This window comes from Lissotriton vulgaris, chromosome 6 (assembly GCF_964263255.1).
Source record: "Lissotriton vulgaris chromosome 6, aLisVul1.2, whole genome shotgun sequence".
NCBI lineage: Eukaryota > Metazoa > Chordata > Amphibia > Caudata > Salamandridae > Lissotriton > Lissotriton vulgaris.
This window is the reverse complement of record NC_141694.1, coordinates 1,317,860,099-1,317,874,037: the sequence shown is the minus strand read 5'-3', so window position 1 is coordinate 1,317,874,037 and position 13,939 is coordinate 1,317,860,099. Positions and strand designations below refer to the sequence as shown.

Here is a 13,939-nt window from a genome sequence, read left to right as displayed (position 1 = left end):
AATTACCACAACAGAAGCACTCTATTCTGTTGGGGGCCCAATGGGGGAAATCAACCTTGTATAAGGTAAAGTATTAACTTCACTATATTTCTTGAGATCCATTATAATGGGACATTAAATCATCCCCCATCAGCACAGTTGTTATTTTTGCAAGGTAAACTCTGGTCTGAATCAGATCCATAGAGATGATGAAGTCTCTGAGGACGGCTTCTTGGTAGTGGCAGTATAGTGTCACAACCGGGATGTACAGGAACCAAGTGTGCAGGAGAGGAGTCATGGCAAGTCCTCATTTGTGGCTGAGATGAATTCAGCTCTAGGTAGCACATTGGAGTCAGCACCGGACACCCCTTCAGTGCTTGGGTGTTGGAATTCACGTTGATGAAAAAGGGACTAGCACAGGTCTCGGAGCTTAAACGGAAGTCGGCACCGGAGTTGGTCCCGAATCCCAACACTGGTTCTAGAAGCACAGACAGCACTGTGGATGGATGTGCTTGTGGTAACCCGACTGGAGGCACCTGCAGATCCTTGCAACTCAAAGGATGCATTCAAGGGAGCTGGAAGAGTGCTAAAAATACAAAGCATGCCCTCCTTAAGGCTTTGACTTGCCACAGTGTTGCCAGTGGTCCCCCGGGAACTCAGGGCATATCTGGATGCATTGTGGAATAGGCTCAAGTGGGCTCATGAGCAAGACTGATTGGAAACTTGACGCCCTCGCAACTTCTCTTTAAACAGAGTGGTGCGATGGGGTCGAGTCCTGCTTCGCCTTCTTAGGTTTCATCTTTGATTTGGACTTCAAACTACCTGTTGATTTCAAACAAAAAGATCTGTCCCAGGTCCGACCTCAAGAGCAGGACCAGAACTGCACCCTTGATGAGGAAAAGGACTTACATGAGGTCAGTGACTTCTTTTGATGTTTAGTAAGTACATGTTTTCATCACTGCCCTGGATTACCTTTGGGTGCATGAAGGCACACTCACTGCACAACTTAAGAACTGTGCCCAGCCCAAACACCAAAGGAAACCTTTGTTTGGTTCCATTACTGTTTCCGACAGTGACAGCATGGTTTGAGCACTCTAGTTTTAGGTGGGGAGATTGCTCCCTTGCAAACTGGATTTGAGCTGGAATACATCAAAAACTAACAAAAAATGGATTTAAACTCCAGATCCGGGTTCAAATGCACAGAAAGAAAGGAACTGATGTCAGAACTTGTGGCCATTATATGTTGCTCCGTTATGTATACTTCCAGGGTGAAAAAAAGCCAAGTCAGAGCCGCAGGGCACAACTTAGAGGTGTGCAGAAGCACCGCTGAGAAAAAGTCCAGATCCAGTCTGGCACCTGGGAGATAGTCTATAAGTAAGTAATATGCGGTAAGAAGTATACTTCAGAAAATACATTTCAATAAAATGCATCCAACTTCAGAAAAATATAATCACACATAAGGTCCATTAGCAAATAAATATCATCACTTCCAAAGCTCATACTATTTCTGGGGAAATAAGAAATTGCAGCAAAAATGAATACATAAAATCAAAAACCTCATGGCAATGATCAGTACATGTCTTGTCTTGTGAGTCTGTATATCTTCTTATTCTTGAGACTTCCCATAGCCTTAGCATACCTGCCTCAAACCCAAACTACCTTTTGACAAAGTCGAACTAGTTACTTACCTTCATTAACGCCTTATCTGGCTGCAGATTTCTTACCTCAGTATTATCCCCAGGTGTAAGACTGGATCCAGAACTTTTTCGTGAGCAGTGCCCCAGCGAGCCGATAGGTGGAGTCGTTCAGCTCTGTGTGAATTTGACGGCCATGCCAGAAGAGACATGCACGGTGCTATGTAGGTATCGCGCACTAGGTGCTGACATCAGTTTCTTTTTGTGACTTTCAACGCCAGAAGCGCAAAGTCACGAAGAGTATTGACCACTGGTGTGTAGAGTCCTGAAATGTAACATCCCAGAGTCTATTAATCGTTCCCAGAGCGGGGGGATGGGTAGGTCAGTAAGGAACCTCAGCTAGATAGAGTCTCTACCAGATAAGGCGTTACTGAAGGTAAGTAACTTGTTCATCTGATAGAGACTTCAAGCTGCAGATTCCTTACCTTAGAATGGATACCCAAGCAATACTCCCCGGAGGTGGTCTGCAAAACTATTTTACACTAAGAAGTCCTGCAGGATCGAACAGGCAAAATGCCCATCTCTGCGTACCCTACAGTCCAGGCAGAGATGCCCACGTTGCTGCCTGGCAGATGTCCAGGACCGGGACTCCGCCTGCTAAAGCACTGGTTTTGGCTCTGGTGGAAGGAGCACAAAAGTCCTCAGGGGGGTTGTTTTTTGGCCAATGTGTAGCAGATTTTGATACAGAGAACGATCCATCATTAGATAGTCTGTTTGTGTACCACCTTAGTTTTCTGGGCTCCTACACATCCCACTAAGAGTTGGTCATTCACCAGGAACTCTTTAGTGTGGTCAAGGTAGAACAACAATGCTCTTTTTGGGTCTAGACTGTGGATTTGCTCTGCTTTCTTAGACGGATGAGGCAGAGCGTTAAAGGTAGGAAGGGTGAATGACTGTCCTTCATAAAAGGGAGTGACTACCTTTGGCAGGAAGTAGGCTCTAGTCCAAAGAACCAGCTTGTCTGTGTAGATGTTAAGATAGGCTGAGATGACAAAGCCTGGTGCTTCCTGCCCCACCCGGGCAGATGTTCTTGCCATTAGAACTGTCATTTTTGTAGAAAGGCGCCTGATAGGGAAGCTGCGGAACGGCTCAAAGAGAGCACACATGGGAAATTTTAAGACTAAATTTAGATCCTACTGAGCCATGATGAAGGGCGAAGGTGGGAACATGTTTTGGATACCTTTCAGAAACCTATATGCCATAGGGGACTTGAATAGGAATGGTTGATCTGGCAACCGCAAAAAAGCAGAGATGGTAGAAAGATAGCCTTTTAAGGTGCCCAAAGCAGAGCCCTGCCGCCTGGAGAAAGAATAAACAAAAGAACCCGTGAAAGGGGAGAGGATAGGGGGTCAACCTGTTTTTCTGAACATCATGTCACAAACTCTACCAAATGGCAGGTGTATACCATCTTGGTGGAGAGATGCCTAGCAGCCCAAATTACATTACAGACTTTGGGCAGAAGTTCACAAATGTTATCAACTGCTGCGGCTCAATGTCCACGCATGAAGGAGGAACATTGACAGATTCGGGTGAAACCCCCCCCTGCTGTCCAACAGGAGATTCTCCAGAAGGGGCAGCCTGATCGGAGAACTGATGAACATGATCAACAGCTCAGGATACCTGACTTTCCAAGTCCAGTGAGGAGCCACAAGGATGACTTGTGCACGGTCGTTCCCAATTTTCTTGATAACTGTAGGCAGAAATGGCATTGGTGGAAAGGCATACAGGAGGCCAAAGTTTCACTCAAGATAAAAAGCATCTTCAAGCGAGAGCTGCCTTAGAAACTCTAGAAATGCTGAAATTGCACATTCTCTGCGGTGGTGAACAGATCTACCCAAGGCTATTCCCACTGCTGAAACAGCCCATGCATCATCTCTGGTTAGAGATGCCATTTGTGATCTGCTAGGCATCTTCGGCTGGGTTTTTCCGCTCTGGTGTTTAGAGGGCCCGCCAAGTGTTGAACCACAAGGAAAATGCCCTGATGTTCCTGCCATGTCCAGAGGCACTGTTTGTTGCAGTACCACGTGGTGGTGGTGTAGTCTGTGAACACCTGCACTAGCCTTCCATTAATGAAGGGTAGAAAGGCTTTCAATGCCAATCAAATTGCACTGAGCTCTAACAGGTTGATGTGGAGATGGATTCCGCCAGAGACCAGAGTATTCTGATCTCTACTTTTCCCAAATGGCCGCCCCAACCCAGGAGTGACACATCTGTCACTACTGTCATATCTGGTTGGGAAAAGGTTAGGAGTCTGCTGGTGACAAAATTGTGGTCCATTAGCCACCACTGCAGATCCTTTGCAGTGCCTTCCGAGGTCTGGACCATGTCTGAGAAATTCCCCTGATGCTGCGCCCACTGGAACTTCAGGTCCCACTGTAGAGCCTGCATATGCCAATTGGCATGCATCACTAGCAGGATGGAGGAGGCCATGAGGCCCAGGAGCCTCAGAGTCAGTCTCACTGAAAGCCAGGCTAGAGGCTGAAATATTGGTATCATAGCTCGAATATCCTGGACTCGCTGATCGGTAGGATAAGCGAAAAACTGCAGATCCAGGACAGCTTAGATGAAAGGAGGCACCAGAGAAGGGATCAGGTGTGACTTCAGCACATTGACAGTGAACCCAAGCATGTGCAGGAGGTCTGTCGTAGTCTGGAGGTGGGAGATGACCACATAGGGTGAGCCTGCCTTCATCAGTAAGTTATCGAGATAGAGGAAGACTGGTACCCCTAATTTCAGTAAGTTAGCTGCAACCACCATAACCTTGATGAACACCTGAGAGGCGCTGGTAAGGCCAAAAGGAATCACAGCAAGCTGAAAGTGCTTGTGGCCTACGGTGAATCGCAGGTAATGTCTGTTTGTAGGCAGGATGGGAATGCAGAAGCATGCGTCCTGCAAGTCCAATGCTACCATCCGGTCTCCCGGTTCCAAGGCAGACAGCACTTGAGCTAGCGTGAGCATTATGAATTTCTTCTTTATCAAGAAGAAATTGAGAGGGCGCAGGCTAAGATAGGACAAAGGCCTCCTTCTTACTTGGGCACCAGAAAGTAGCAGGAATAACAACCATGACCAACAACTGATACAGACACCCTGTCTGTGGCTCCCTTGGCCAAGAGAGCTGCCATTTTCTGGCGGAGTAAAGAGATGTGGTTGCACATCAGCCTGCCGCAAATGGGTGACATGGGATGAGGGGTAGTCACAAAAGGGAGGTGGTAACCTCTTTGGACAATCTGGAGAACACAGTGGTCGGATGTTATCAACCTCCAGTGGGGCAGGTGATGGCGTATCCTAGCTCCCACTGGATACCCATGTTGGTCGGAGGGCAGTCTAAAGAGGCTTGGAGGCTGCCAGGTAGGGGTGGACTGGCCCGACCTCTAGCTGGCTTCCTGACCCACGAGATCTGTTGGTATTGTGAACTTGGTCACGCAGGGACTGGGAAGCGTGTGTGCCATGGTGGCTGGATATTTAGAGACATGGTTGGAAGCCCAGGTAGAGACATGGTTGAAGCCCCTTCCGTGGCCATAAAAGGAGTGAAAGGCATAATTGGGTGGGGAGGGGCCATGGAACGGCTCATGGTGCTGGACGTAGCTCTCCTGCCCTTGGCGGGCTCTAGGGTTGAGAGTTCCTTGTCAAAGGGCCATGAGCGAGGCTTGGCCATCCCCAAAAAGTCAATGGTTCTCAAACAGGCGTAGTGCCTAAAGGCAACCAACAATGAAACTGTTCTGCCTAGTGAGTCAGTCGTATCCTGCCCATGGTGTATAGCAAACTTAGCTGTGTCACTTCCGTCAGCTTGGGAAAGTATGGCTTGAGCCTCCTCAGAGACAATAGGCAGCTCTTGAGCAACCGAGTCCCAGACCAAATGGGAGGATCAGCCCATAAGTCACACAATGTTCATCGACAGCAGTGCCAGGCTAGTGGAAGAAATCATATATCCCAAGGTATCCAGCATCTTGGATTCCCTGTCTGGTGGAGTAGTAGAGAACGTACCAGGATTTACTCTTGAAGTGGAAGCTTGACAACCAAGCTCTCCTGCGTGGTGTGCTGGAGAAGGACATTGGGGTCCCCTGTGGCAGGGAGTTGGCAGTGGGCAATTGTCCTATTCACAGGAGCCCCTTTACAGGGCTTGGACTAGGCCCCAAGTGGGACATCCACGAGGGCTTCATTAAACTGAGAAGCGGTTCAGAAGGGGTGAAGCATTTCCATCAAGATGTTTGTCTTGACAGCCACGGAGGGCAGCTAAAGGTCCTGGACCTTGGTCGCCCTCCCCACCATCAATACAAATGAGACTCCCTCCTGTGAAGCCATGATAGGAGGAGAGTCCAGGCCAATATCTGGGGAGCTGTCCAGTCCACTGGCATCCGCCATTTCCTTACAGTAGGTGTTCCCGTTGACATCTATGGGCTGGCATTCATCAGGGTACAGTGGCCCCTCTTTGTCATCCCCAAGTCCTAGCCCGTAGGATTACTGCACAGACTCCAGGCTGTATAGAATGCCTCCAGTTGTGCCCATCCAGCTCTGTGTCAGAATTGGTGATGTATATGGGGGCTGTTAAGCCGGGGACGTAGGCAGAGGGGCCAGCACCAGAGAAGGTCAAGGTGGCATGACCGGTGGTGGTTCGCATTCGTCCATGGATCCAAAGGGCCAGACTGGCGCAAGGGGTGAATCCCTGGCAGAAGACCAGCAGGGGCACCAACAGAGCCCAAAGGGGCTCCAGCAGAAACACGTCGCTCAAATTGGAGGTGCATAGCGTCATAAAATTCACAGAGTTGGGCAGTGATCGCTCCACGAAACTCAGGAAGGGCCGGCAGCCAGGGGCAGGCTGAACCATGGAGCTAGACCTCGAATGCCAACGCTCGCTCTTCTCTTTGGATGACTTTGACGAACGGGTCTAAGTCAAAGCCTTCTTCAAGTTCTTTTTCTTTTTGTGCTTGTGGGACCTACTCAAATGCCTAGACGACTTTGAGTGCGACAACGAGCCCTTGGAGTGGCTCCGCGACCAACAGACCGTTGCGGCATAACACGTCAAGCGGCAATTAGCTTCAGAGAGAGCTCCCTCATGTCCTTAGGGTAAATGGTGCGACAAGCAAGGAGCTTCAGAGACCGCTCCCTCAACAACTGACACAGGTCTTGGCATGGTCGCGCTCAAGTCACCCGAGACATACAAGGTGTGCATCCATCACCCACATTTGCCGGAGACAGGCCTCATAGGGCTTAAAACCAGTCTTCCTCGTGGACATCCCCCCACCCCAGGAGACAATGTCTCAAAAAGGGTAAAAACACATTTTTAAAAAGAGGTCCGTCAAAAATTGATTGTGGATAGCTCTTCACTGGATCTGTGCTGAGTGGCGCAGAAAGAAAAGAACTGAAGTCTGCATGCAAGGGTGACGACAATATATGCACCACGCACATCACTTCCGGCGTGGAAACCACCTACCACTCCGCAGGGGTACTGCTCACAAGAAGATTTCCAGATCCAGTCTGACGCCTGGGGATAATTCTAAGATAAAGAATCTGAGGCTAGAAGTCTATCAGATGTACAGGGTAAAATTCGGCCGAGCATTAAAGCCTGTAACCAATAAATGTTTATTATAAATAACCTATAAGCAATGAATGTTTGCAGCACTCGAGTTCGGGTAGTGTTTTTTACTCCAGATTTAAAGAACATAGACTCAAACCCAAGGTTAGAGGACAACAAAGTCAAATAGCATTAAAGATACTTGGTACACCGCACAGAAACAATGCTGCATTCAGTTCACCAAAACAGGCGGTTTGTCATAATATGAATGTCGTCCTATTACCTGAAGTGGGAGACTTGCACCGTTCCTCTGACGTCGTAGTGGTTTCGTTGATATCACAAAGACCTGCTGGGAAGTAGAAATCACAGCAGAATAATTCAAAATGAATCCACATTGCAAAGGTGAAACCTCTATTACAATTCACTCATGGCATCATGTCTCATAAATGTTTATATAGGAAAAATACTGCACGCAATTTTTTTATTAAAAGTGTTTTTTGACAAGTTCAGCAACCTCGTGATTATTGAAACTGAAAAGAAAACAAGCAGACGATTCTCCAGGTAGCATTTAATCTAATTCAGCTACAAAGAAACAAAAAAGAGACTACCACCATTCTGCCATGGTGTCATTAAAGACATCAGTGATGGATTAAAAATAATCGCATTAGAAATATGGTGAAATAAGCACACGACTTGGCATGAGCACAGCGCTTTGCAAGCCATGTGACGGCTCATTTTGGTTTCATATGTACTGTAGATATGAAGCAAAAACCTAATGATTGGAGATTATGAATCCTAGTTGATCGGACTGAGTTCTCATAGGAAGTGCCTTGATGAGACTATTTCCGATAGCAAAATGCGATCATTCTTTAAATTTACATGCAAAGGTAAGTTTACTGAGTTATGGTTTAAACTGCGCCACGAACCTTCACCGAATCGCTATGGTTTTCATCAGGAAAAGAGTAACATTACTTCCATGCTTATTCTTTACAATCATTAGCGGTTTGTAAGTATTCAGGCCTATTCGGTAATTCAAAGTTCTAGGGGAGTAGGAAGAGAAACTATGTGATATATCACCAGTTATGCCAATAAGAGGACAGCCTCTCCTCTCTACCGAAAGAATGTTTCAATTACAAAAGGGTAAGAAGGAGAAATAAATCACAAACTTTGATCTCTTGGAAAACCATCGTTGCCTCGGCCTGCACAGCAGCTAACCAAGCTTGTTCTGTTGCCTTTCTGATGGTGAGAGGTCTGGGGCTCTGGGCAGCGTTGCTCAAAATGGCAAAACAGGTCTTGAATATATAGATTCAAAGTGCACGAACTTAAACGGTAAACGTATCGTTAGTGTACAAATGTTTAAATAAATGGAATGTTTCTAAAACAGTTAAAACACTGTTAAACATTGAAACCGCAGCATGGGAAGTCACACCAGGAGAGGAAGAAAAGAGAATGTAATAAATGGTGGCAAGGAATAGTGCTTCTAAGAATACAAACTAAGCAACTGAAAGACACTTAAGACAACGTAGAAAACAGTGATAAGAACATTAGAACTTCTTGCACTGCAGAGGAGAAAGCTGCTATGCAGAATGAAAAATCTGTTAAACAGGTTCCCTACTCAGGTCTCGCCTTAGAAACAAGAATTTACAGTCTTCAAGTTTACAGAACGTTAATTGGTCCTTGAAAGAAAGACACAAATCTAACAGAATGATACTTGCCCACTTCCTGCACACCTCCACATGAAACAATACATTATAAAAAATTCCTAGTAACTTAGAACCAAATTGGACAGCAACCATAGCCTAATCCGAGAAAGGAGGTGTGCTCACTTTTAGGAAATAAAAAATGAACTAAAAAATACCACGTATGATTGACAACTCTTTTCCAAGAATGACTGATATAGTTGCGAACAATAAGACACTACTAAACTTGAGTAGTGTAACATTCAAAAGACTAGAAGACAATAAAGATCATAAAAAGTGTCTGAATAAAACCACTGGATCAAATAAGTGAGGATCCCTGAAGTAACTGACAAAGTAAGGACTAGAAGCCTCCTTAGTCCGACCTAGAAAGAGGTTGCACACCAACTGCCTAGAACGGCTTGCAGAATCATTCGCTGTGCACTCTCTCACAAGAGGAAGAGCATCGTGCTCCAGTGTTTTCAAAATGGATACTCCATCTGGAACATCTACTCCTTTGGCAGGATGAGGTCAAAGCTTTTTGCAGACTCATGTAAAGGAGTCTTGTATGTGAGGGCAGTAGATGTATCCTCCAGGCTTTTTACCCTGGATGGGGTTACCTTTACAGTGCCACAGAACACAAAGACCAATATCAGAATGATCCATTAAGCGTATTTCCTCGATCATTCTAAGCTTTAAATGGTTAGGTGTCTTAAAGATAGTGAGACATTGATAGAGGATGCCAAACCTGCAGGTACCAGACAGTTGCTGATTTAGCTTAAGAAACCTTTTAAACATGTTCCCCTCCATAATAGCTAGGAGTCCATGCTGGGTGATGGATGAAGCAGGCATCATCAACTCTTCCATTGGCACGCATTCAGCCAGGGGAGCTATAGCCTCCTACCTCCTAGGCGTTTTCAGTGAGGGTATCTCTGCAGGATATTTTGAAGGCAGCTAACTGGTTGATAGATTAAGCTTTTAAAAAGTACTACTTTAAGACTGTGATGGAAATGGTTTCACAAAATTATAATACGAGCCTTCAGTCTTGACATAGCATGAAAATATGTCTAGTTATTGCGAAGGAAAGTTTCAATTCTACACAGAAGCCAGCATTATCCCACACCAGAGGAGACAATATCATCACTCCCACCCTTATACTTGGATTTGTTTAACTCCGTTTGGAATAATAATGTATTCTTTACTAACTGCACATATTGCAGATGCTATTTAGGTTGTATGTTTCGTAATATGCTATAATATTTTTTTTCAACGTAAAGTAAGACGGTTTCATAACTTCTGTTGGACAAGTTTAGATGCTGGGCTGTCATTTGTATGTGCTGAACATAAAAATGACTACAGTGATGGGAATCTCAAATCTTGGTTTTATGCAAGAAGAAATGCCTTCCTTAGAAATTCCTTGGCAATGTCTTTTTGTGGTAATAGAGCCATGTGAGTGGTTGATGTTTGACATTGTGCTTGGGCTCATGGGAGTTGTAGTCCTCTGCCTGTATTTTATATAAGTTAGAGAGCTCTGTCTCAATGATGGAGGAAAGCTTTAGATCTACAGCAATATCGTTTTCATCAGGCTCCCTACTAGACCTTGTACTGCCTAGAATATGGAAATGCTTAGCCAAGGATCTATGCCCTGCACTATTACTAACATGTAATAAATCGTTGGAAATGGGTCAAGTCCCTCAGGCCTGGAAAAAAGCATGAATAACTCTGATGTTAAACAAGCTCTCAGCCAATCCCTCCGTGCTTAGTAATTATAGACCTACATCTTAGTCAGCACTTCCTGTGAAAATTCTGGAATGATGGGCAAGTAAGACACTGTCGACATTACTGGAAGACCAAACTCTTCTAGAAGAAGAGCAATTAAGCTTCAGGCCGGCACATGGTACTGAATTAGCATTGGTGCTGGCCACGAACAAGCTGCAAATGACAATGGACAGAGGTCAAACGGCAGCTCTGATACTATTTGACCTATCAGCCGCATTTGACACAGTCAACCATAAGAGACTACTGTCAAGAATAGCCAAGATTGGAGTAGACGGAACTGTGCTAAAATGGATTGAATCATAATTGACAGCACTCAAGCAATCTCACTCCACCCTTACTACTCAGAATTTAAAGCAATAGAGTATGGAGTTACCCAGGGTTCAGCACTAAGTACAATCCTTTTCAACATATATATGCACCCTCTACTAACTCCTGTCTGATCCCATGGCATCAGTCTTATTAATTATGCAGATGATACTCAACTGATTTATCTCTAGGAAACGACAAGCCAGGATCACTAGACAGATTAGATAACTGTCTGAGGGACATTGCAAAGTGGCCAATTCAACAACTCCTTAAAGTTTTAATGGAGATAAAATTGAAATTCTTTGTTGCTCAGCCAATAAACTTTTATTGGAACTCCTAGCTATTTCTGGCCATTGACAAATTATAGAAATTTAGAGGCATCACGGTTAATTCGTAATCCTGGGGTAATCTTTTATAACAAGTTATTCATGGAGAGCCATGTCAACAAGACGGCACCTACCTGATTTGCATTACTTTGCAATCTGAGGAGAATTTTACCTATACTACCCACACAGGCAAGGACACTAATAGTACAATGTTCCATCGTAAGCAGGCTTGATTATTTTAATGCCCTGTTACTGAGACTACCAGAATATTTAATAAAAAGACTATATAGATTTAAAGCCCCAGCCGCAAAACTAGCATTAAGTAAGCCAAGAACAGCATCTCCTCTACAGCTCTGAATTCACTATGCACTGTTTTCAGAGCAATTCAGAAAAAAGGGTCCTATTTCCCTGCAGACGAAATTCAAGCGCTATGTACCTTGAAGGAACTAAAGTCCGCCCATTACAAATCTTCCATGCATCCCTAAATTTCATGACCTAAGGCAGGCATGGCGAGCATTCTCAGGTAAGGCAGCACAGCTCTGGAATAGGCTGCCAGCACACTTGAGAAATCGTAAGATCACTTTTAATTTAGGGAGGAGTTTAAAACCTGGCTATTCGCCTACAATTAATGGTAAAGGCCCACTGACTGACAAGAGGTTTTCTATAAGAGGCAAGCGCCTGGATACCTCTGAGGTGATAGTTGCACTTTTTTAAATATTATAAATAATAATAAAACATAGTTTGAAATAATTAGCATTTGTTATGTTCTCCGAAACACTTAATATGCAGGAATAAAGGTCTAGCAGAAAACAATTTTCAGTGTACAAATCTTGTCCAAAGCGAAGCAGTCTCAACCTTCGCTCTGGGGAACCAGCCCGAGCACAAAAACATAGGCGAATTTGATCATTCACAAACAGTCCTGGCCAATCATGGAGAATAAATCAACTTGGTTATGTGGGAACGTAATTCATTGGTTTGTGTAGCCTAAAATACAAAACAATGCCTGGCAAACATTGCGAGATGTACTCAAAAAGGCTTTCACAGCAATTGAAGGCCCTTCATCCCGAGAACATGTCGCCTTGGAAGTGCAGGTGTTAGATTGGAATCAACCAGAAACAGCACAATGCTATGCGAACATATAGGCACAAGTAGAACTGTTATGATTTACACGGAATACGCTTACAGGAGCTTAGTCAACTTAGTTCATTTCTTAAAGAGTTTTTTGGCAGACACATGTTCATAAAGTGTGCAGTAAATTAATAAAGCAGGATGTAAGGCAGCTTGGAATAAAACAATACCCATAAGTTTCCTTTGTTCTCACAAAAAAGCTAGGCTGTCAAAATCAGTTGAGAAAGGATCGGGTTTGTGAAATTCAATTCATAGTGGTTAGTATACATTCATATTTTAGAATAATGTTTCCCCAAAGATGAAATGACTTACTTATATAAGAGGTGCGAAGTTTTTTCACAGACTCAGAATATAAGCTAGATAGGCCGCACATGCAAGAAGCCACAGTCTGCATACCTTAATGAAGCAATGAGAAAAGAAAATACTGACACAGCACAACAGGACACAGACAGAAAACCTGTGGGGCAGAACTGAAAAGCATTAGTAATACGTGTGCTTTATCCAGACATGCACATTGTTAGTAAATGCAAATGAGAAAACAAAACACAAATTACAAGTAAGTAATACATAGGCTAACACAACGGGCGTCAGATTATGTTAATGTATTGTCTTTGCCAGTTCAGCTAGACAAGCACATGCAGTATACGTTCATAAATCAGATACACGTGAACTATGATGACAGTAGACAAGCGTTAACAATAATGAATTTGCTGAATTTTTAACAATGTTGAGCTGAGAAGCAGTTGGTCATCCATTTTAGGAATTCAAGATTTTGCATTAAATGAAGGGGGACACTGTTAAAATACTGCATTATAAGTCACCTTTTCCGCATGATATCGTAAACATTTTACAGAAGGGGAAACAGTTTTACCTCTGATTACTATAGATAGAACTTGCTAGCAAATCACTGACAGGAGATAGGAGAACAAGATACTTTGGACATAATGCAATCTGTCAAAGCTTCAACAACACTCAAATCCAGCAATTCATAGAGGCTAGCAGAGGGGTCTCCAACCTTTTTACGAGCTAATGAAGTTCAATGAAAATTATTCCGAGCTACACATTTTGTTAGTTTTGTAGTGATGTAAAAGTGACCACGTCAGACAAAATATTATTAGTGGCCACCCGATTCAAGATTAACACCAATGACCACCTCAGTGGATGAGGCAGTGTTGCCATCAACAGCGTAAAAAAAGATGTGTCAACTTGGATTGCCTTTAATTGGGTAACACAGAAAAGTCATAGCTGCAACACCTCAGGCACCAAGGTAATATTATTAGTAGTAAGTCTCCCTTACACCAAATGATTTATCACTCAAATTTCAGCTTTAAATGTATTTTGGAAATTCAATAATTTTGTATTCAAACATCATCTTAAGAGTTCTAAAAATACACACATTTTCGCCTGAATACACACTTTTCAATTTTGATATAAATATATTAATTCAGAGAAGCAAAAGCTTCTAATTTAGTAATGGCTGAGCTGCACACAGGAGAGTTACTAACAGGTAGCCGAAGAGCTACCATTAGCTCACGAGCC

The 13,939-nt window shown here is 44.0% G+C and overlaps 1 protein-coding gene across 5 annotated transcripts in view; it reads right to left on the bottom strand.

Annotated features, from left to right (window-relative positions):
* STXBP5 (syntaxin binding protein 5) overlaps positions 1 to 13,939 on the bottom strand; it is a 1,242,391-nt gene that overhangs the window by 275,733 nt on the left and 952,719 nt on the right. For 3 of the 5 annotated variants that reach the window (XM_086927454.1, XM_086927457.1, XM_086927456.1), the window contains exon 19: positions 7,469 to 7,534. In XM_086927454.1, coding sequence (XP_086783580.1) covers positions 7,469 to 7,534 — 66 coding nt within the window. The remainder of the gene's footprint in view (positions 1 to 7,468; positions 7,535 to 13,939) is intronic. The other 2 variants (XM_086927455.1, XM_086927458.1) reach the window with 1 other exon arrangement.